General features: G+C 43.2%; 1 protein-coding gene across 1 annotated transcript; it reads right to left on the bottom strand.

Annotated features, from left to right (window-relative positions):
• Positions 1 to 5,528: 5,528 nt before the first annotated feature.
• LOC143766153 (uncharacterized) lies at positions 5,529 to 24,313 on the bottom strand. The gene is made up of 7 exons (XM_077253618.1): positions 24,251 to 24,313; positions 17,681 to 17,830; positions 17,373 to 17,552; positions 17,175 to 17,298; positions 16,977 to 17,095; positions 13,577 to 13,667; positions 5,529 to 7,006 (listed from the first exon to the last, which is right to left on the bottom strand). Exons 1-7 carry the CDS (start codon positions 24,275 to 24,277, stop codon positions 5,691 to 5,693), a joined length of 2,007 nt encoding a protein of 668 aa, XP_077109733.1. The 5' UTR covers positions 24,278 to 24,313; the 3' UTR covers positions 5,529 to 5,690.
• Positions 24,314 to 24,365: the final 52 nt, after the last annotated feature.

Raw genomic sequence — 24,365 nt, 5'->3', positions numbered from 1 at the left:
AGCTAGATTCTCCGGCTGGCGCGTGTCATCTAGAATCAACGTAGGAATGATCCCCGGCTACTTCTAGTGTTGGCGTTAGGAGTAGATATATGGTCAACCCAGTTACCACTGCCCTATGAGCTGGATTTTTGTACTCTGCAGACTTCCACGTTCCTCTGAGACCCTCGCCATTGGGGTCATAACACTGAGCGCTGTAAAGTGAAAGTGAAAGTACAGCACAGCGGTGACGTCACCGCTCTGCTGTTAGGGCCGGCGCTCAGTCAGTGCAGGAAGCGGACGCCGGGGGACGCGAATGTAAGTATGTACTGTTTGTTTTTTTTACATTTTACGCTGGTAACCAGGGTAAACATCGGGTTACTAAGTGCGGCCCTGCGCTTAGTAACCCGATGTTTACCCTGGTTACCCAGGGACCTCGGCATCGTTGGTCGCTGGAGAGCGGTCTGTGTGACAGCTCTCCAGCGATCAAACAGCGACGCTGCAGCGATCGGCATCGTTGTCACTATCGCTGCAGCGTCGCTTAATGTGAAGGTACCTTAATGGAGGATATAGGTGTACATTGTGGAAATCTTGAATGAATAGCCTCTATCCTGTTTGTGACCTGTCATTATCTACATATGTACACAACTCATGTGGGTTTCCATTATAAGCCAGTGGTCCTGAGATAGACATCCTGTCTTCGGCCTATGGATATGTATATTGATACACAATGCCTGTGGTGTTTGGGTGATAAACCATTGTTCTTTGAATGGACATGTTGGAGCCAGCCCAAATTGAGTTGAACCTGTCCTACACAAGAACTTTCTTCCCAAGTACGAAGATGCCATCTGCAGGAAGGTGATGATTACTGCAGCCAATGACAGTGTTCACATTGCCAGAAGACGATTGGACATTTGCCACAGAAGATACCGGAAGCAAGGGTGGAGTCATGGCTTGTATGTGGGTGTGGATATGTATTGGTTTAATATATATGTAAGGATCAGTTATGTATCTTCTCTTCCCTACATCCCAGTTTCCTCTGCCCTCTCCTACTACCCCTTCCCTTTAATTTACCCTTGTCCCTTAGTTAGACTTCCCTTATGTATGTCATTGTAAATACCTTGTTTGTAATAAACCCCCTTTTAAAGATCCAGTAGTTCTTGTTAATTAGTATTAACTGGCACCCCAAAACTTAGCAGATTCTACAGTTAGGCAGTTAGAAGGGTTAAAAGTTGATCAGCAATTTCTCTAACAAAATTTTTATAAAACCATTATTTAGGGTCCACATCACATTTGAAGCGACTTTGGGGGGCCTATAGGAAAGAAAATAGCCAAAACGCCCCCCAAGTAACACCATTTTGGAGACTAGACCCTCAAGGAATGTATCTAGATGTGTGGTGAGCAGCTTCAACCCCCAGGTGCTTCACAGACGTTTAAAATGTAGAGCTGTGAAAATAAAAAAAATTAAAAAAATAAAAAATTCCCACAAAAAATGTGTTTTTAGCATCAATTTTTTTTATTTTTACAAGCTTAATAGGAGAAAGTGGAGCCCAACATTTGTTTTGCAACTTTTCTCCAGAGCACACCAAAACCCCATCTGTGGGGGAAAAGTACAGTTTGAGCGCACGGCTGGGCTCGGAAGGGAAGGAGTGGTGTTTTGGAATGCATACTTTGATGTAATGGTCTGCGGGCATCATGTCGCATTTGGAGAACTGTGATGTGCCTAAACAGAAAAAAAACACAAGTTACCCCATTTTGGAAACTATACCCCTCAAAGATTTTATCCAGGGGTATAGTGAGCCTTTTGAACCCACAGGTACTACACAGAATTAGATAAAATTAGTTTGTATTTTCATATTTCAAATTTTATTTTATTTTTTCACAAAAATGTTGTTTTAGCGCCAAATTTGTCATTATCACAATGGATAATAGGAGAAAATGAACCCCATATTTTTTTATGCAATTTCATCCAATACTCCATAAGGTCAAAAACTTCTGTTTGTGTACATGGCAGGGCTGGGAAAGGAAAGAGTGCTATTTGTCTGGAATAGATTGTGAATGCTATGTCGCATTGGAGAGCCCTTGACATGTGAAAACAGAAGTAATCCCCCCACACAAGTTACCTAATTTTGGAAACTAGACCCCTTGAGGAATTCATCTAGTGGTGTACTAAGTATTTTTAACCTACAGGTGATTCTCAAAACTTACTAAACAAAATTTACATTATTTCCACTAAAATATTGTTTTAGCAACAGATTTAGGCCGGCGTCACACTGGCGAGTTTTACGGACGTAAGAGCGCAGAAACTACGTCCGTAAAACTCGCATTACATACGGCACAATTATTCTCAATGGGGCTGCTCCTATTAGCCGTATATTACGGTTCAGTATTATACGGCTTTTTACGGCCGTACAAAATCGCAGCATGCTGCGTTTGTCAGCGTATTGCGTAAAAAAATCGCTAATGTCTATGGGGGCAAGAAAAATACGGATTCCACACGGACCTGCAGTGTGACTTGCGAGAAATACGCAGCGGTGTTAGTGAAAAGTCGGTAATTCAATTGCCGGCTTTTCATTTCTCCTGCACAAACCCGACAGGATATGAGACATGGTTTTCATACAGTAAACCATCTCATATCCCCCTTTTTTTTGCATATTCCACACTACTAATGTTAGTAGTGTGTATGTGCAAAATTTCAGCGCTATAGCTGCTGAAATAAAGGGTTAAATGGCGGAAAAAATAATTGACGCCTCTCCATTATTAATCTGGCTTAATGTCACCTTACAATAGCAAGGTGGCATTAACCCTTCATTACCCCATATCCCACCGCTACAGGGAGTGGGAAGAGAGTGGCCAAGTGCCAGAATAGGCGCATCTTCCAGATGTGCCTTTTCTGGGGTGGCTGGGGGCAGAGGTTTTTAGCCACGGGGGGGGGGCCAATAACCATGGACCCTCTCCTGGCTATTAATATCTGCCGTCAGTCACTGGCTTTACCACTCTGGCGGAGAAAATTGCGCGGGAGCCCACGCCAATTTTTTCCGCCATTTAACCCTTTATTTCAGCAGCTACAGCGCTGAAATTTTGCACATACACACTACTAACATTAGTAGTGTGGAATATGCAAAAAAAATGGGGATATGAGATGGTTTACTGTATGTAAACCATGTCTCATATCCTGTCGGGTTTGTGCAGGAGAAATGAAAAGCCGGCAATTGAATTACCGGCTTTTCACAGATATCGCGCAGAATGAAATATAAATACAGAATATATATATATGTGTCTCAATGACATATATATATATATATATATATATATATATACTGTATATATGTTTTCCCTAACATTTGAGCACATAAATCCATTAGATGTCGGTTTTGCAAGCCTGCGCGAAAATCTCGCAGTACGGATGCCATACGGATTACATACGGAGCATGCCATGCGCAAAATACGCTGACACACCCTGACTACGGATCACTATTTTGGGAACATTTCTCCGTATTACGGCCGTAGTACGGACGTAAAAAACGGACCGTATTGTCTTACGCCGAGTGTGACGCCGGCCTTATAATTTAGACAAGGGGTAATGGAAGAAATTGGACTCCACAATTTGTTGTGAAATTTATCCCAAATGTGGCGGTACCCCATATGTGGTTGTACACTACTGTTTGAGCACACGGCAGGGATTGGATGATAAGGAGCGCTATTTGACTTTTAGAAAGCACATTCCGTTTAAATAGATTGTGGGTTCCATTAGTTGAGATCCTGAGGTGCCAAAACAGCAAAACCTACCCAGGCGACCCCATATTGGAAACTTCACTGCCTAAGGAATTCATCTAGGGGTGTAGAGAGTATTTAAACCCATAAGGTGCCTCACAGAATTTTATAACATTGAGATGTGGAAATATGATATTTTAGTGGTAAAAATTAAATTTTTGGGTTTTGCTGCAAATTTTTGGGGTACAGAAGTGTTAATAGGTGAAACTGGACCCCACCATTTATTGCACAAATTCTCCCAAACGTTGTGATGCCCACATCATCAGAAATAACTGTTAGGCCAGGTTCATACTGCGTTAAAGCAGCCCGTTCAATGCATAGCATTGACGGGCTGCGTTAACGCTATAGCATACATGCCATCGCGTTATGCTATACTGCTAGCGCAGATGATTCATCTGTGCTAGCGGTGACGGAGCCTCAGACGCTGCAGCCCGCGTCCGAGGCATCGTCACTGAATGACGGCACATCGCTAGCGCATGTCGATTATGGCATGCGTTGGGGATGCGCCTGATAATAGGGGTTAATAGCAGCGTTAGTGGACTGCATTACACCGCGTTATGCCGCGGTGCAACGCAGTCCGTCTAACGGACTGCCATAACGCAGTGTGACCTCAGCCTTAGGCCACATGTCAGGGCTGAGAAGGAAGGAGCGCTATTTGGCTTTTGAAGCACAGATTTAGCTAGTTTAGCTGGTTTGCGAGTGGCATTTGCCATGCCCCTAAGGTGCCATAACAGGAGAAAAACCCCAAAGTGACCTCATTGTAGAAATTGCACCTATCAATTAATTCATCTACGGTGGCAGTGATGATTTTGAAACATGCATGCCTGTTTTTTTTCTGGAGAATTACAAATATGCCAGTTTAGTGCCCCTATGCAGTGTAGCGCCCCCCCAATATATTGTAGCGCCCTCATACTTTGTGCCCAGTTTGTGCATCTGACGACACACCCTGTAAATTACTAAGTGCTCTCTCCCCACTACAATAAAGCCAAACATTTGGCTGCTTACTGTCCGTTAGGCACAGTGGGGCTCAGAATGAGGGTACGTGTTTGAGAGCCCAGAATCAACTGGATTTTATTGGAAAGGCAGCCATGTCGCCTTTCCAGAAATCTCAAGAACAGAGCTCTAATTTCCCCATCAGAATGGAGTGGTGCTCTTGTGAATGGTCTACAAATGTTGTACAAATACTCAAGTTATCACATATGGAGTATCCCTTTAACTTTATAGCTCCAGGTGAAATGAAAAGTATTACCGTACATTCTTTTCCTTCATCTGCCATAGGGAAAATTCTTCTCTCCAAGTTATTTTACAGTTTCTGATGAATGTCCAGATTTAGGGTCTGAATTGCCATTAAAACTTTGTTCAATTACTGCCACACTGGGTGCCAAGTCTTTTTTACTACTCTTTCTAAATTGGTTCCTAGATAACCTGCCACAGCCACTTGTCAATCCTAAAAAGCTTGAGTCCTATCTATACAGTAGCAGCATAAGTGTTGAAATGCTAAAAAACATACTACTGATTTTACGGATCTTTTTGTGGGGCAATATTTTCAAGTACATAACTATAGCAATTAGATGGATAAAAAGTTTTCTAAATTTTCACATAATGCAGTTAATACGATTATTCCCCAACAAAAGGTTCATTTTTCACAAACAAAAAGTGACCTGACAAATTCTACAAAGTCTGAAATCCATGATATAATTCTCCTCTGGCTACTTGTACAAAAAGCCTCATCTCTATTGTTAAGGAAGCGAAAAAAGATAGTTTAAACTAATGCATTTCAGTTTTAAAACTTTTATTAACAATTAGAAACAACAAGTATTGAGATGCAGTTATATATATATATGAATGTGATGTTATCTATTCACTTGGCTGATATATAGATGTGCTACTTGTTTTCTTGACCTACTGATCAGTGAAATATATTCAAAGAAAAAGAGTGGCTATTTCCCTTTGTGAGTTTTGTGATGCTTAATAAGATATTTTTTGTGTACAAAACATTTCCCACATTGTGAACATGAATATGGCTTCTCTCCTCTGTGAGTTTTTTGGTGGTCAACAAGACTGGATGTCCGAGTAAAACTTTTCCCACATTCTGAACATGAATATGGCTTCTGCCCTGTGTGAGTTCCCTGATGTGTAACAAGATAGGATTTATGGGTAAAACATTTTCCACATTCTTGACATAAAAATGACTTCTGCCCTGTATGAATTTTCTGGTGTGTAACAAGATTTGATTTATATCTAAAACATTTCCCACATTCTAAACATGAAAATGGTTTCTCCCCTGTATGAATTCTCTGATGAGTAATAAGATTTGGCTTAAATCTATAGCATTTCCCACAGTCTGAACATGAAAACGGCTTCTGCCCTGTATGAATTCTCTGATGTGTAATAAGATTTGATTTTACTGTAAAACCTCTTCCACATTCTGAGCATGAAAATGGCTTCTCCCCTGTATGAATTATCTGATGTGTAACAAGATTTGCTTTACATGTAAAACGTTTCCCACATTCTGAACATAAAAATGGCTTTTCTGTTTTGTGAATTTGTTTATGTTTAACAAGATTTAATTTAACACTATAACTTTTCTCACAATCTGTACATGAATATGGCTTCTCCCCCGTGTGAAGCCTCTGATGTGTAACAAGATCAGATTTCAGTTTAAAACATTTCCCACATTCCGAACATGAAAATGGCTTCACGTCTGTATGAATTATTTGATGCTTAATAAGACTTGCTTTTATTGTAAAACATCTTCCACATTCCAAACAAGAAAATGGCTTCTCCCCTGTGTGAATTCTCTCATGTCTAGCAAGATTTGCTTTAACTGTAAAACTTCTTCCACATTCTAAGCATGAAAATGGCTTCTCTCCCGTGTGAGTTTTCCAATGCTGAGCAAGCTGTGATTTTCCTACAAAACATTTCCCACATTCTGGGCATAAAAATGGCTTCTCCCCTGTGTGGATTTTTTGATGTGTAACAAGATGACTTTTCTGGTTAAAATATTTCCCACATTCTGAACATGAATATTGCTTCTTCCCTGGGTGAGCTCTATTTTTATTTTCTAGAACAGTCTGTGATGAATCAGGAGATAGGATATTTTTAATAGATTCATTTGATAGATCTTTGCTGTCAAAGGCTGACGGTATAGCTGAGTTAATGGTACGTTCTTCATAAATGTCTTGTATAAAATCATGATCTTCTGCTTTAAAATCAAAATACATCTCTTGCATTTCTGTGTTCCTGATACAGTCGCCTGTTAGAAATAAAACTGTTAGGGGTAGGGTCACTTAGGAAATATTAAGAGAAATTAGAAGAAGCATCTTTAGGATGTGATTAATCCAATAAATGATGCCAGAGTGGCTCTTAAAAGGGGTTTTAGCATAGTAATAAATACGTTCTGTGTAAAATTTCAATTTTTCTTTTAAAGGGAATCTGTCACCTCATTTTTCGGATATAAGCTTTGGCCACCGCCATCAGGGGCTTATCTACAGCATTCTGTAATGCTGTAGATAAGCCCCCGATGTAACCTGAAATATAAGAAAAACAAGTTAGATTATACTCACCCAGGGGCAGTACCTTTCCCGGCACCTGCGCACTGCAGTACTTTGCTATGCCCTCAAGAGGGCAGATAACGTACGCCTGTGCAGGTGCCGCGACAGGAAGCAAGGAAGAGGACATCATTGCATGAAGATGGGAGGCGCCAGACTGCGACACCCATCGGACCGGACCGCACCAGGACCACCCCTGGGTGTGTATAATCTAACTTGTTTTTCTTATCTTTCAGGTTACATCGGGGGCTTATCTACAGCATTACAGATGGTGGTGGTCGCATCTTATATGCAAAAAGCATTAAGCTACTTACGGGTAGCGGCATTTTTCGGAGGCCCATGACAGCACCACGAGAGAGGGGATCCGCCCCTTTAGGAACAGGAAACCCACAGATACAAAAGGGCGGCACCTCTCCCATGCATCAGTTGGATTACAGAGCCTGAGAGGACTAACCGCAGTTAATGACAAGCAAACACAAAATTGCATACAATTAAACACAATGACTTTTAATAAAGTAATACACGTGAGAAGATAACATTCCTTCTTTAAATTATTTGGTTGATTATAAACCCAGGATGTGCAACCCCACGTGAAAAGGGAGGGAACTAAGGGTGCTGTCATGGGCCTCCGAAAAATGCCGCTACCCGTAAGTAGCTTAATGCTTTATTCGGACTCCCATGACAGCACCACGAGAGATTTACAGAGATGTAAGCCATTTTTAGGGAGGGACCACAGCCTGTAGCACCCTTAACCCGAAGGTGAGATCTGAGGAGAACCCCAAGTCTAACCTATAGTGCTTAAAGAAGGTAGAAGGGGATGACCATGTGGCCGCCTTACATATCTGGTCGACCGACACTCCAGACCTCTCTGCCCAGGATGACGCCATGGCTCGGGTGGAATGTGCCCTCAGATTCTGCGGAGCTGGACCCCCACCTGTCGTGTAAGCGAGAGAGATAGCCTCCCTAATCCATTTCGCTAATATGTATTTAGATGCTCTAGCCCCTTTCCTTGGACCTTGGTAGGACAGGAATAGTGCATTATCCTTCTTCCAATCATTAGTGACCGAGATATATTGAAGAAGGCATCTCCTGACATCTAAGGTATGGAGCTCACTTTCTTTAGGGTTAGAAGGATTAGGGATAAACGAAGGTAAAACTATCTCCTGCGATCTGTGAAACTGGGATACTACTTTTGGTAAGTAGGCTGGGTCCGGTCTAAGGATAACTCTATCCTGGAGAAATTCTATATACGGGGGAAGTCTAGAGAGTGCCTGGATGTCTCCTATCCTGCGAGCTGATGTTATAGCTACTAGGAAAGCTGTTTTGAGAGATAACATCCTGACTGAGGCTTCATTCAACGGCTCAAAAGGGGGTTTTGTCAAAGAAGAAAGGACCAGATTTAAATCCCATGGTACCATTTTGTTTCTATACAGTGGTCTAATTCTGCCGACCGCCTTAATGAACCTCGACACCCAGTAGTTACCCGCAATGTTACATGAGAACAGGGCTCCAAGTGCTGAAACTTGTACCCTTAATGTGCTTGTAGAGAGTTTTAACTCTAACCCTCTTTGCAAAAATTCCAATATTTGACGTATTGGTACACCATCATTAATATTAAATTTTGAGGAAGTTAAGAACTTTCTCCAGGTTCTGGAGTAGATTCTTGTTGTTATCGGCTTTCTACTTCTTAAAAGGGTATCGACTAATTTAGGAGAGAAGCCTTTATTTTCTAACAATGACCGCTCAAACTCCAAGCCGTCAAATGAAGTCCCTTTACTTGTGGATGGAGTATCGGCCCCTGGGAAAGCAAATTTGGGATGTCTGGGAGTACCCAGGGATCGCCCACTGACATCATCCTGAGCCATGAAAACCAGGTTCTCCTGGGCCAAAAGGGAGCAATCAGAATGAGTCTCGCCCGATCTTCTCTGACTTTCCTCACCACTAGAGGTAGCAGGTTCAGTGGCGGGAAGGCGTAGGCCAGAGAAAAATCCCATTTTATGAGGAATGCGTCCACTGCCAGTGGATTTTCCCTGGGATTTAAGGAACAAAAGTTTTTTACTTTTTTGTTCTCCCTTGTGGCGAATAGGTCCACCACCGGTCGACCCCACAAACGGACAATCTGTCTGAAGATGTCTCCATTTAGAGACCATTCTCCTTGCTTTAGGACATTGCGGCTGAGAAAGTCCGCTTTTATGTTGTCTTTTCCTGTGATGTGCAGAGCAGTCAAAGATTGTAAATTCTCTTCTGCCACCCGGAGGAGACGATCTGTGATCTGCATCAGAGCCTCGGAGCGTGTCCCTCCTTGATGATTTATATAGGAGACTGCCACCCGGTTGTCTGAGAGGATCCTGACGTGGTGGCCCTGTAGATACATGAGGAGGTTTTTAACCGACAACTCGATTGCTAATAATTCTCTCTGATTGGAAGAGGACGTTGAGTATGGTTCCCATTGGCCTTGCACTACAATGTCATTCATGTGAGCCCCCCAACCTGAGGAGCTGGCATCCGTAGTCACAACCCGGGACACATCTATCATCCAGGGAACGCCTGCTGACAAGTTATCCCTATCCAGCCACCAATTTAGGGATTTGAGAGTCGCTGGTTCAAGCGTTATTTTTTCCTCTAATACACCCCTCAAGATCCTATCCTTAACCAAAATCTCTTTTTGGAGGGATCTAGTGTGAAAGTGTGCCCACCTTACCGCTGGAATGCACGATGTGAGGGACCCCAACAGGGACATAGCTTGCCGCAGGGTCATAGAGGGTGTATTAACTGCTTTTAGAACTTGATGCTGAATCTGAGTTAATTTATTTTCTGGAAGATAACACTGTTGTGTAGTTGAATCTAGTAATAGGCCCAGAAACTTCTGAATTTTTTGAGGCTGTAACCGAGATTTTTCAAAATTAATTATCCAGCCCAGGCGTTCCAACTTAACTCTAGTTAGCTCCAGTTGGGACAAACAGTGTTCTACAGAGTTACCTACTATGAGGAAATCATCAAGGTATGGGACAATAAGGACATTAGATTCTCGCAAGTGAGCCATCACTTCCGCCACTATTTTTGTGAATGCTCTAGGGGCTGATGTTATACCGAAAGGAAGAGCCCTGTACTGAAAATGATAAACAACTCCTCCCATTAACACTGCTACCCTCAAAAACTGCTGGAAATCCACATGAATAGGTACGTGGTAATAGGCATCCTTTAAATCGACTACCACCATAAAGCAGTTTTTGAACAGTATCTTTATTGTCGAGCTGATGGACTCCATTTTAAAGGTATGTTTAACCAAATAACTGTTAAGATGTCTGAGATTTATGATGGTTCTATACGTGTTGTCGGGCTTCTGAATAAGAAACAAGGGAGAATAGAAACCTTTCCCTCTATCAGCCTCTGGAACCTGTGTAAGGACATTTTTTGAACAGAGAGACCACACCTCTTCTTCCAGAGCAGATTGCTCTAGGGGATTAGAACGCAATGGAGTCAACATAAACTTATCCCGTGGGGTATGGCAGAACTCAAGAGTAAGACCCCGAGAAATAGTATCTTGCACCCAGATACTATTCGTGATCTCTGACCATTCTGAACCAAAATGTAAAAGTCTACCCCCCACCGGGGCTCCTAGTCATTTGTCCTCCTTCTTCCTTTCTTTTGAGGAACGACGGAACATATATCCCGTACCTCGTCTACGTCTGTCATCCCACCTAGACCGATCCCTTGAAGGTGAAAAGGTACGCTTCCCTCCGCGACCGAACCTTCTTTTATTAAAGGGACGACGGTAGGACCCCAGCAGATTGGGGAACTTCTTTTTGTCATCTCCCGCCTTCTCTAGGAGTTCGTCTAAGGTGGGCCCGAATAGGTACTCCCCTTTACAAGGAATGATGCAGAGTTTTGACCTTGATTGTATATCGCCTGGCCAACATTTCAGCCAAAGAGCCCTCCTGGCCGCATTCGAGAGACCTGCTGCTCTAGCAGCCATTTTGACAGAGTCAATAGATGCATCTGATAAGAAAGCAGCCGCTTCTTGGATCAGTGGTAAGGCAGTTAAAATAGAATCCCTTGATGCACCTTCTTTTAACTGAGTCTCTAACTGTTCCAACCAGACCATCATTGATCTGGCTGTACAGGTTGAAGCCACCGCAGGCCTTAAAGAACCGGCCGCCATCTCCCAGGTACTTTTTAGAAAGGTGTCCGCTTTTCTATCAAGGGGGTCCTTAAGGGTCCCCATGTCCTCAAAAGGGAGAGAGGCCCGTTTTGCCACTTTGGCTATTGCCGCGTCCAACTTAGGGGCTTTTTCCCAGTTGGTGACTGCAGGATCATCGAATGGATATCTGCGCTTCTGCGCTGGAGGTAAGGAACCCTTTCTTTCAGGTTTTTTCCATTCTTTATTGATGAGATCCTGGATTTTCTCATTGAGCGGGAAGACTCTCCGTTTTTTCTGCTCCAACCCACTGAACATAATTTCCTCCTTGGAAAGTTGGGGTCTCGGTTCCGTTATGCCCATCGTTCCTCTGACCGCCTTAACCAGCTTATCCACTCGTTCAAGGGGTAGACAGAAGCGGGCGGTGTCCTCATCCGAGGAAGAGGATGACGCAGCTGAACCGGAAAAAACTTCCTCCTTATCCTCTTCCACTGAAGAATCGGAGAGTAACGGAGCTTTGGACTTAGAGCTTCCTCCTTGAGAAAGATCCTTTAAGGATTGTCTGACCTCCATCCTGATCATTTCCTTCAAGCTGGTGGTCATAGTAAGGGATTCCTCCGCTACCTGAGGGGGGTAAGTAAAGCAATCTAATCCCTGTAGATATAATGCTCTCCCCCTCACCCCTTTCCTGAGACCTCACCGTCTGCTGGATACAGGGCCCACATAATTTTTTAGGGCACGAATCAGGTAGGGGAACCCCGCAGATGCCACATTCCCTGTGTTTCGCCTTCCCGGCACATTTCTTCCCCTATAATGGAACATATGAGGGGAATCGTGTCACTGGGTGAACTTTCACGAAGATCACTTACCAGCGCTGCCCAAAGAAAAAGTACCGGAATACGAGGGGGATTTCCACTGGCTGATGCTCCAGACCCCTGTCTGGAGGTGCTTTTGTGGCCAGACTCACTACTCCTCCTGTCGCGATCCTTCCCTTTGGGCTTCTGGGACACCTCTTGCAGCAACTGCACGTGCTCGTCCTCCATCTTCACCATATGAGGCCAGAAGCAAGGGATCACGATCCGGAGTTCCTTTTATAACCCCTCCTCCGGTCAGCAGCTGTGCCTAGCGCTCCCCTGATTACTTCTTTCGGCCTCCCCCTGGTGCAGGCGGCAAGCCCTGGGGCTCAGAACGCCGGCGACGCTATTACCGGTGGGCGCCGCCATCTTGGATTCACTGCGCATGCGCAGGACCCCGGAAACCCGGAAGTGACCGCCGACTCCTCCCCCGGCGTCACCCGGGCTCCCAGCGCTTCAGTATCGGCGCACAGAGCGGCGAGGACGCCGGACAGAGCCGCATCACTCCCGGATGGCGCCCCCGAGCACCGCCCCATACCTGAGACCCCAGCCACCACAGAAGGAGGAGACCCAGGGGACATACTCACCCGGCGCTGGCCCGGAGACAGGACACCACCGGTGGCTGCTCCCTGCTGGAATGTCGCCACATGCAGCCCTGCCAGGACCATTGCGACATCTACCAGGAACCCCGCACCGGCCGAGGTAGGAGACCCCCTCGCTACCTGAGTCGGCCGGCCGGCCTGGGATCCTTTTGAAATCTGCAGGATCCCGTCCCGTTAGGAACAGGAAACCAACTGATGCATGGGAGAGGTGCCGCCCTTTTGTATCTGTGGGTTTCCTGTTCCTAAAGGGGCGGATCCCCTCTCTCGTGGTGCTGTCATGGGAGTCCGAATAAAATGAGGTGACAGATTCCCTTTAAGTAAATTCAGCCTCAGTCATGTGACTATATATGGTTACTAGTGATGAGCGAGTATACTCATTGCTTGGGTTTTCCCGAGAATGCTCAGGTGATCTCCGAGTATTTGTTAGTGTTCGGAGATTTAGTTTTCATCCCAGTAGCTGAATGATTTACAGCTATTAGCCAGGTTGAGTACATGTGGGGGTTGCCTGGTTGCTAGGGAATCCCCACATGTAATCAAGCTGGCTAATAGCTGTTAATCATTCAGCTGCCGGGATGAAAAATAAATCTCCGAGCAGTCATTAATACTCAGAGACCTCCCGAGCTTGCTCGAGAAAACCCGAGCAACGAGTATACTCGCTCATCACTAATGGTTACTACTCACCTGGATGATTATGTGTAGGAATCTCCTTTTTACACCACTCATCACACCTCACATATGTGTCTGTAGTAGTAATATGGGTCAGATCTTCACCCTGAAACAAATATTGTAAAAGTCACAGACAGATGGAGAAGTCACATCTATGATCAGCTCTAATCTTGCCATCTCCACCGTTCTCATTACACAAGTATAAAACATGTAATACTGGTGGATAAAAAAACTGAACAAAAGACCTTCATAGTAGAGATGAGAGAATCTTTTGAAATTCGAATTTGTCAGCTTTGCCAAATTTTCCCAGGAAATTCCACTTTCAGAGCAACTTTCAAGTCGAAAGTACTCTAAAGCCTCCAATTACCCTGAAAATTGTGTATGACACTCCGGCATCTACTAGAACCCCTTTAAAGCTTTTTAATGCAAATATAACCCTAGTAATGTGAAAGTGACCTAATATATGGCTATGAGTAAATGGATATAATCAGGGGTAAAAAAAAAAAAAAAAAGTTTGTTTCATGACAAATCTAACTGATAAGACTTTTTAAAATAACGATCCATTTTTTATGATAAGACAAACCGTTCTGTCACTACCCGAAAGTCCAGAAGAATGACTGAAATTTCCTGCGTAGGCAAAATTCACTTGGCTCGGTCTTTGGTCCAGGCCAAGCCTTACAATGTATTTTATAAATAATGAAAGCAAGGCAGGGGCCTTGATGGTGACCATTTATTTGGGTGTCACTGCCACCATGGTGAACAGATCATAGATAAATTAGAATCCAAGTTTGCTTTCTTGATCGATTACTCTCTTCAATCCGGTGAGGTAGTAACAGAAAATAACAATATAGCCTTTTTTGTTACTTGCCCTGGGCAGAAATCCAATTCTGCATAGGTGTTCTAATCTGCAAAACTTGGAGATGCCAGTAACACCTTGCCTTGTTGTAGTGGTGCTTCGTCACAGTTCAAAATATTTGATGTAGGTCAAGTATGAAATGCCATACACCAGAGTTCTGTGCCCACAGAAGTGATGGATTTGTGTAGGAAAAAATGTAATCATTTTGGGCCCAAACCAGCACAGGGGCTAACCAGGGGGTATTACATAATTATATGCTTACAAAATCCAAAAATAATAAAGATGATGAAATGCTAATAATGATCATCATATTTAATATTTTCTTTCCAAACACACCCCAAAGAAAGCCCCAAGAAAGTATTAAAAACAATTATAGAACAATGTGAAACAACGGTTGTAGGCCCATGCATTGTGGTCCATGAAAAAGCCATGAGAAAGCACCATGGAAACCTAACAGACGCAGGGCGACAGTATAAATTTACCAGTTCTTCCTTCATCCCTTGTTGCATTTTTATCAGCATGTTTTCTAATATGATTATGATGGTCACTAAGGGCAGTAGGATAAGTTCGAAAGTTTCTATTCTTATTCCATTCCTTGTTGCATCCTTCTCAGTGTTTTTTCCAATTCAATAAGCTTAGCAGCTTCTTTGAAGGGCCTCAGTAATTATAATGCATCCCTCATCACCTGTCAATGGCAGATAACAATGTCACATACGCTCCAGTTTCTTGAGCTATATTTTCAGTCACTCCAAAGGCTTACTTTGCTCAGACAGACACAATATGCAGTGTTGATTTCATTTTGACGCAACGTCACAAGTCAGCCAGTGTTAAGTCACACTGATCTGTCTCTAAATCCTAGAGGACGTTGTTTGCCACATACGAATGATTGAATGCCCACACACTCTCTTGTCCTTGAGCACCATCTTCTTCCCAAGGGTATATTTGTGTAAAAAAATGTTGCACAAATTGAGGATGTGTATCATATCTGGGATATGTGTTATTTTGTCCAAACCTAGCCAATGTTTCTGCCATTGTCGCTTACTAAGTTGCCCAGTTGTAGTTGTCGGTGAGCCAAACACTGGGACCTTTTCTACATCTAAGGGGGTGAGTGGATGCAATGTTCTTCCCTGTTGTTGCTGGGGATGGGGAGATATCCATCTTAACAAACTTGAGAGGATGTGAAATAAGTGCCTCCCGATACTGCAACAAGAACTATTTCTCAACCCTTGTAGCCTGATCATCTAACCTCCTTGTGGTAGGATACTGTGAGATGTCTATTGAGGATGATGTGAATAAGGTCCAAAGGCACTGACTGATATGGAATCAGACCCAGTACGCAAAACGTAGAGGTGTCACCACATGGTCTGCTTTAGGCCTCTTTCACACTTCAGTCTTTTGGCGTCAGTCTGAAACCGCCATTTTCCTCAAATAACGGATCCGCCATTTTTTTTTGGCGGATCTGCTATTTTCCCATAGACATGCATTAGCGACGGATTGTGGCTGATGGTCGTCCGTTCCATCCGCCATGCGACGGATCCGTCGAAATTTGGCGGACGTTGTCTAGACATTGACGGACATTATAACGTTTTTTGTCTGCGCCGAAATGGCGGTTCGCGATGGATCCGCGACCGTCATTTCGGCGGATCCGTCGCCCCAATCTGCTTTTTCAATTGCGCATGCTCCAAAAAGTAGATACTTTTCCCAGACAACCCCCAAGTAACTGATCCATCAAAAAAACGGATCCGTTAGAACCGTTTTCTCAACAATTGTGACGGATCCGTCAATCCGTCACTATGTCGGAGCAGACTGACGCCAAACAACTGAAGTGTGAAAGAAGCCTAAGTGGTGAATTTTTATCATTCAAATCATTGCACTTTACCTGATTGTAATTGATGCACAACAACAATTCCATGTATCACTCACAGTTTCCGAAGGAATGTCTTACTTTGAAAAATCGTGGAAGCTAGGTTTCCTCCATTGCAGCGGAGCACATGCATTTAAAAAAATTGCAGTAGAATTCACATGGTCTCTTGCTGCAGACTGTAATAGATTGGTACTTTGGCAACACAGAAAATAATTCTCATACCTGAAACGCCAGTACATTGTCAGCCAATGTCAGTGCCCTTATCAACATGGCTACCATTGCCAAAAGCACTACTAACCATACAGCATTAGAAAAGATTAACCATTATGGTGTTGAAAGAGGAGGAATGTGTAAAACTCTGAATCAAACTGATGGTGGCACTGTCAGAGGTAACATCGTTCTGTTATGATTGACTTGAGTCCTTTTTATCCTCTGCTCACACATTCTTATTGCCAGTGTCTCTCATCTAACTAGGCACGCTGATTGGATGTGAATGCTGCAAATATATTATTGGAATGCCTGTCCACCTCTATCCGACTTCATCTGATCCTTCCCTGGCTGATCAAATCTCCTACAATGTATGAAACAGTGGCCAAAATTGTAAGTACTTTGTGTGAAGCAAATTGCATATAGTTAGAATTCGCTCATCTCTACTTCACAGCTGTCTACATATCATAGGGAAGATTTCATGACACCTTCTCTCCATCTACATGATGATCTTGAGGAACAATGGGATTTTCTTGTTTACAGTCCAGTGGAAGAAGATGGTGACATCTCTCTGGTGTTGTCCTCTTACTGGATAGACTGGATAGAACTAGAGGAAACACATACAGGGACTGAATTCATTCTTAAAATACAGATAATTATAGTACATGTGTATTTAGTCCTATTACCTGGTGATGTGAAGGGCTGGGGAACCTCCATCATTACGTCCTGGTACAGATCTTTGTGTCCTTCTAAATACTCCCACTCCTCCATGGAGAAATAGACGGTGACATCCTGACACCTTATAGGAACCTGACACATACAATGATATCATCATCGCCCTAATCCCTTCATAACGTTACTGTATAATGTCCCAGCAATCTCACCTCTCCAGTCAGCAGTTCAATCATCCTGTAGGTGATTTCTAGGATCTTCTGGTCATTGATGTCCTCATGTATCAGGGGGTGAGGTGGAGGCCCCGTGATTGGTCTCAGGTGTCTTCCCCATCCCTCAGACTCATCGGTTTGACAGCACTCACTAGAGGTCTTCTTAATTACTGTGTAATCCTGGTTATGAAGAGACAATTAATAAATTACACTAGAGACATTTCTAGAGTCCTCACCTCTCCAGTTCTGTCCATCTGTTATTCCCATAGATAAGAATGATGTAATGTGACGTCATCAGAATCTCTCACCTCTCCAGTAAGCCGAAAGAGGATCTCTAGGGTGAGGTGTAATATCTTCTCCACCATCTTGTCCCTGTTCCTATCCATCCTTGACGGGTCAATCAGGAAAATTCTCTTATATGGAAGATCTCCACTGAGAAGATCCAATATAGTAGGGACCTGAATGGGAAAAAGATGCAACATCATTAAGTTCCCATGTAATAATTCAATTACTGGAGATAAGGGGAAACATATAAGGAGATAACATGTAAATGCTGTAGTCTCTTTGCATGGTCTGGAACATGAGCTAAAAATCTTGCCAATGTAAATCCTCCATATTTGAGATCAAAGCATCTTTACATGACCACTACAACCAATGGTTATTGCACAGGTGATGCTGCATATACAGGTGCTTCTCACAAAATTAGAATATCAAATTTATTTCAGTTCTTCAATACAAAAATTGAATCTCATATATTATATAGAGTCATTACAAACAGAGTGATCTATTTCAAGAGTTTATTTCTGTTAATGTTGATGATCATGGCTTACAGCAATTGAAAACCAAAAATTCATTATCTCAGTAAATTAGAATATTTTATAACACCAGCTTTAAAAATGATTTTAAAATCCGAAATGTTGGCCTACTGAATTGTATGTTCCGTAAATGCACTCAATACTTGGTTGAGGCTCCATTTGCATCAATTACTGCATCAGTGAGGCTTGGCATGGAGGCCATCAGCCTGTGGCACTGCTTAGATGTTATGGAAGCCCAGGTTGCTTTGATAGCAGCCTTCAGCTCGTCTGCATTGTTGGGTCTGGTGTCTCTCATCTTCCTCTTGACAATATCCCATAGATTCTCAATGGGGTTAAGGTCAGACGAGTTTGCTGGCCAATCAAGCACAGTGATACTGTTGTTTTTAAACCAGGTATTGGTACTTTTGGAAGTGTGGACAGGTGCCAAATCCTGCTGGAGAATTAAATTTCCATCTCCAAAAAGCTTTTCGGCAGAGGGAAGCATAAAGTGCTCGGCAGAGGGAAGCATAAAGTGCTCTAAAATTTCCTGGTAGACGGCTGTGCTTACTTTGATCTTGGTAAAACACAGTGGACCTACACCAGCAGATGACATGGCTCCCCAAACCATCACTGATTGTGGAAACTTCACACTAGACCTCAAGTAGCTTGGATTGTGTGCCTCTCCACACTTCCTCCAGACTCTGGGACCTTGATTTCCAAATGAAATGCAAAATTTACTTTCATCTGAAAACAACACCTTGGACCACTGAGCAACAATCCAGTTATTTTTCTCCTTGGCCTAGGTAAGACGCTTCTGGCCTTGTCTCTTGGTCATGAGTGGTTTGACACAAGGAATGCGACACTTGTAGCCCATGTCCTGGATACGTCTGTGGGTGGTGGCTCTTGAAGTAATGAAACCAGAAGCAGTCACGGGTTTTCATTGGCTGCATGCCATAATCATCAACATTAACATAAATAAACACTTGAAATAGATCACTTTGTTTGTAATTACTCCATATAATATATAAGTTTTACTTTTTGTATTGAAGCCTCGGATGTGGACTGTTTTGTTTCCCGGCTGCGATCCAGAAGTTATCGAGTGCTGTGTATTTTCTGTGAGTTGGACATTAAAACACATTTTGCTTTGAATTTTGCTGGGTCACTGCCTCATCACTGCACAGTGTGGATACCCCTGCACTACAGCTGTTACACAAGCTGTACACTGACTACCTTACTTTGTATCAAAATGGCGCCATTGTTTTTTTAAGCAACTTTTGGAATTTTTTTTCACCACTTAAATAATGAACAAGCTAGACATTTTTGGTGTCTATGAACTCGTAATGATCTGGAGAATCATAATGGCAGATCAGTTTTAGCATTTAGTGAACCTAGCAAAAAAGCTAAACAAAAAACAAGTGTGGGATTGCACTTTTTTTTTGCAATTTCAAGGCAGTTGGAATTTTTTTTTACCATTTTCTAGTACACGACATGGTAAAACCAATGGTGTTGTTCAAAAGTACAACTCGTCCATCCAAAAATAAGCCCTCTCATGGCCATATTTACAGAAAAACAAAAAAGTTATGGCTCTGGGAAGGAGGGGAGAGAAAAACGAAAATGCAAAACTGAAAAAAGCTTTGGGGGTTAAACATCTCAATAAGACCAGAGAGGACTTCAAACCGCTCTACAGTTTCTGGAGGCGTGTAGCTCCGCAACTGAGCCAAATCCAAATGTGATCCCGCCGGTAGAGGGACGTAGGTCCTCGTGAATTCATTAGATGTATGCCCACTAAAAATAGTCAGACGCTATATGGTAATAAGACATACAAGCAGATTCTTTCTCTCACACACGGACGTGTCCCCTCTTACTAAATATCAGTTTCATGCAATTTTTAAACAGTGCTTAGAAGCGGTCGACGTCAATCCAAAGGAATATGGGACACATTCCTTCCAAATAGGGGCCGCCACTGAAGCAGCTAAAGCTGGTGTATCGGAGGTAGAAGTGCAGAGAATGGGTCGCTGGAAATCTGCATGCTTTGCCAGGTATATAAGACCTGATTTGCTCAAGTAACACACCTCGTCTCTTTCAGGAGTCCGTAAGCCTGCAGTTTGGGTAGTTGGACACTCATACAGTACAGACCAAAAGTTTGGACACACCTCATTTAAAGATTTTTCTGTATTTTCATGACTATGAAAATTGTACATTCACACTGAAGGCATCAAAACTATGAATTAACACATGTGGAATTATATACTTAATAAAAAAGTGTGAAACAACTGAAATTATGTCTTATATTCTAGGTTCTTCAAAGTAGCCACCTTTTGCTTTGATGACTGCTTTGCACACTCTTGGCATTCTCTTGATGAGCTTCAAGAGGTAGTCACCGGGAATGGTCTTCCAACAATCTTGAAGGAGTTCCCAGAGATGCTTAGCACTTGTTGGCCCTTTTGCCTTCACTCTGCGGTCCAGCTCACCCCAAACCATCTCGATTGGGTTCAGGTCTGGTGACTGTGGAGGCCAGGTCATCTGGCATAGCACCCCATCACGCTCCTTCTTGGTCAAATAGCCCTTACACAGCCTGGAGGTGTGTTTGGGGTCATTGTCCTGTTAAAAAATAAATAATGGTTCAACTAAACGCAAACCGGATGGAATAGCATGACGCTGCAAGATGCTGTGGTAGCCATGCTGGTTCAGTATGCCTTAAATTTTGAATAAATCCCCAACAGTGTCACCAGCAAAGCACCCCCAATCCATCACACCTCCTCCTCCATGCTTCACGGTGGGAACCAGGCATGTAGACTCCATCCGTTCACCTTTTCTGCGTCGCACAAAGACACGGTGGTTGGAACCAAAGATCTCAAATTTGGACTCATCAGACCAAAGCACAGATTTCCACTGGTCTAATGTCCATTCCTTGTGTTCTTTAGCCCAAACAAGTCTCTTCTGCTTGATGCCTGTGCTTAGCAATGGTTTCCCAGCAGCTATTTTACCATGAAGGCCTGCTGCACAAAGTTTCCTCTTAACAATTGTCATAGAGATGTGTCTGCTGCTAGAACTCTGTGTGGCATTGACCTGGTCTCTAAGCTGAGCTGCTGTTAACCTGCAATTTCTGAGGCTGGTGAATCGGATAAACTTATCCTCAGAAACAGAGGTGACTCTTGGTCTTCCTTTCCTGGGGCGGTCCTCATGTGAGCCAGTTTCTTTGTAGCGCTTGATGGTTTTTGCCACTGCACTTGGGGACACTTTCAAAGTTTCCCCAATTTTTTGGACTGACTGACCTTCATTTCTTAAAGTAATGATGGCCACTCATTTTTCTTTACTTAGCTACTTTTTTCTTGCCATAATAGAAATTCTAACAGTCTATTCAGTAGGACTATCAGCTGTGTATCCACCAGACTTCTACTCAACACAACTGATGGTCCCAACCCCATATATTAGGCAGGAAATCCCACTTATTAAACCTGACAGAGCACACCTGTGAATTGATAACCATTCCTGGTGACTACCTCTAGAAGCTCATCAAGAGAATGCCAAGAGTGTGCAAAGCAGTCATCAAAGCAAAAGGTGGCAACTTTGAAGAACCTAGAATATAAGACATACAGTGGGGCAAAAAAGTATTTAGTCAGTCAGCAATAGTGCAAGTTCCACCACTTAAAAAGATGAGAGGCGTCTGTAATTTACATCATAGGTAGATCTCAACTATGGGAGACAAACTGAGAAAAAAAATCCAGAAAATCACATTGTCTGTTTTTTTATCATTTTATTTGCATATTATGGTGGAAAATAAGTATTTGGTCAGAAACAAAATTTCATCTCAATACTTTGTAATATATCCTTTGTTGGCAATGACAGAGGTCAAACGTTTTCTGTAAGTCTTCACAAGGTTGCCACACACTGTTGTTGGTATGTTGGCCCATTCCTCCATGCAGATCTCCTCTAGATCAGTGATGTTTTTGGCTTTTCGCTTGGCAACACGGACTTTCAACTCCCTCCAAAGGTTTTCTATAGGGTTGAGATCTGGAGACTGGCTAGGCCACTCCAGAACCTTGAAATGCTTCTTACGAAGCCACTCCTTCGTTGCCCTGGCAGTGTGCTTTGGATCATTGTCATGTTGAAAGACCCAGCCACGTTTAATCTTCAATGCCCTTGCTGATGGAAGGAGGTTTGCACTCAAAATCTCACGATACATGGCCCCATTCCTTCTTTCACGTACCCGGATCAGTCGTCCTGGCCCCTTTGCAGAGAAACAGCCCCAAAGCATGATGTTTCCACCACCATGCTTTACAGTAGGTATGGTGTTTGATGGATGCAACTCAGTATTCTTTTTCCTCCAAACACGACAAGTTGTGTTTCTACCAAACAGTTCCAGTTTGGTTTCATCAGACCATAGGACATTCTCCCAAAACTCCTCTGGATCATCCAAATGCTCTCTAGCAAACTTCAGACGGGCCCGGACATGTACTGGCTTAAGCAGTGGGACACGTCTGGCACTGCAGGATCTGAGTCCATGGTGGCGTAGTGTGTTACTTATGGTAGGCCTTGTTACATTGGTCCCAGCTCTCTGCAGTTCATTCACTAGGTCCCCCCGTGTGGTTCTGGGATTTTTGCTCACCGTTCTTGTGATCATTCTGACCCCACGGGGTGGGATTTTGCGTGGAGCCCCAGATCGAGGGAGATTATCAGTGGTCTTGAATGTCATCCATTTTCTAATTATTGCTCCCACTGTTGATTTCTTCACTCCAAGCTGGTTGGCTATTGCAGATTCAGTCTTCCCAGCCTGGTGCAGGGCTACAATTTTGTTTCTGGTGTCCTTTGACAGCTCTTTGGTCTTCACCATAGTGGAGTTTGGAGTCAGACTGTTTGAGGGTGTGCACAGGTGTCTTTTTATACTGATAACAAGTTTAAACAGGTGCCATTACTACAGGTAATGAGTGGAGGAAAGAGGAGACTCTTAAAGAAGAAGTTACAACTTACAGGTCTGTGAGAGCCAGAAATCTTGATTGTTTGTTTCTGACCAAATACTTATTTTCCACCAGAATATGCAAATAAAATGATAAAAAAACAGACAATGTGATTTTCTGGATTTTTTATTCTCAGTTTGTCTCCCATAGTTGAGGTCTACCTATGATGTAAATTACAGACGCCTCTCATCTTTTTAAGTGGTGGAACTTGCACTATTGCTGACTGACTAAATACTTTTTTGCCCCACTGTAATTTCAGTTGTTTCACACTTTTTTGTTAAGTATATAATTCCACATGTGTTAATTCATAGTTGTGATTCAGTGTGAATCACAGCACTCCGCCTTCTAGTCACAGGTGTTTTAATTACAGCAGGTCCATTACCCCTCCACAGAGAGAGAGAATGGTAGTCTCACAAGAGGTTTTCATAGGCACCCACTCAGATGGAGACGTTTATTCTCAGTGAGGAAGGAAATCGTAGGACCTGGTATAAGAGAGATGCTGTAAAGTGGCTACCAGGTACACATAAAATTGGCCTTTTTTATGTGCTAAACGCTCTCATTGTACAATTTTCATAGTCATGAAAATACAGAAAAATCTTTAAATGAGAAGGTGTCTCCAAACTTTTGGCCTGTACTGTATGTCTATTGGGAGAGAAAAAGGGCCGAAATTCGGCCGGGCTGTTTAAATTTAGATATTCCGAACCTAAGGACACTGGAAACAACTGATCAGACATTGTGTCCAATATTAAGCAGAGGCCATCAAAGTCCGGAGATCCACTGTAATATAAATCGGGCTCTTCTCCCACCACCAGGATCAGTGTCCTCAGTACAGGACCGACGCCACAGACATTTCATGGGAAATCCCTTTATTCTAAACTATTACAGCCAAAACTAGGGAAATTACAGTTTCTCCAGATTTCTATGGAGAGAAAAACCCGACATTTCCATTCCCTGTAATCTCCATCATCTGTCCCCAAACCAGAGCGCCCTCCCCTGTATACATGAGCACAGCCAGCGTCCTATTACTGTACATATACACATGGCAGAGCTGGGGGCACTATCTCCGGGGATGGAGGGGTTACTGCCCCCTGCCCCCGCCCAGTAATGGGGAATCTCCAGCACCTACCTCCACCTGCAGAGCCGCACACCACATATATGGCTGTTCTGTGCGCACAGGACCTGTGATGAGGTCACAGGAGGGGAGGAGTCAGGGGTCACATGATCAGGGGCCTCAGTGTATG

Source organism: Ranitomeya variabilis, chromosome 4 (genome assembly GCF_051348905.1).
Source record: "Ranitomeya variabilis isolate aRanVar5 chromosome 4, aRanVar5.hap1, whole genome shotgun sequence".
NCBI lineage: Eukaryota > Metazoa > Chordata > Amphibia > Anura > Dendrobatidae > Ranitomeya > Ranitomeya variabilis.
Note: the sequence above shows the minus strand (reverse complement) of the source record. Positions and strands in the feature narration are given on the sequence as shown.

Excerpts from the sequence above, each read along its gene's own strand:
- LOC143766153 (XM_077253618.1), bottom strand. The coding sequence starts at position 24,277 with ATGTGGTGTGCGGCTCTGCAGGTGGAG. Across the intron at positions 17,831-24,250 it reads GTGCGGCTCTGCAGGTGGAG|GTCCCTACTATATTGGATCT; the intron begins GTAGGTGCTGGA and ends TTTCCCATTCAG. Across the intron at positions 13,668-16,976 it reads ATCATGTAGATGGAGAGAAG|GGTGAAGATCTGACCCATAT; the intron begins GTGTCATGAAAT and ends TATTTGTTTCAG.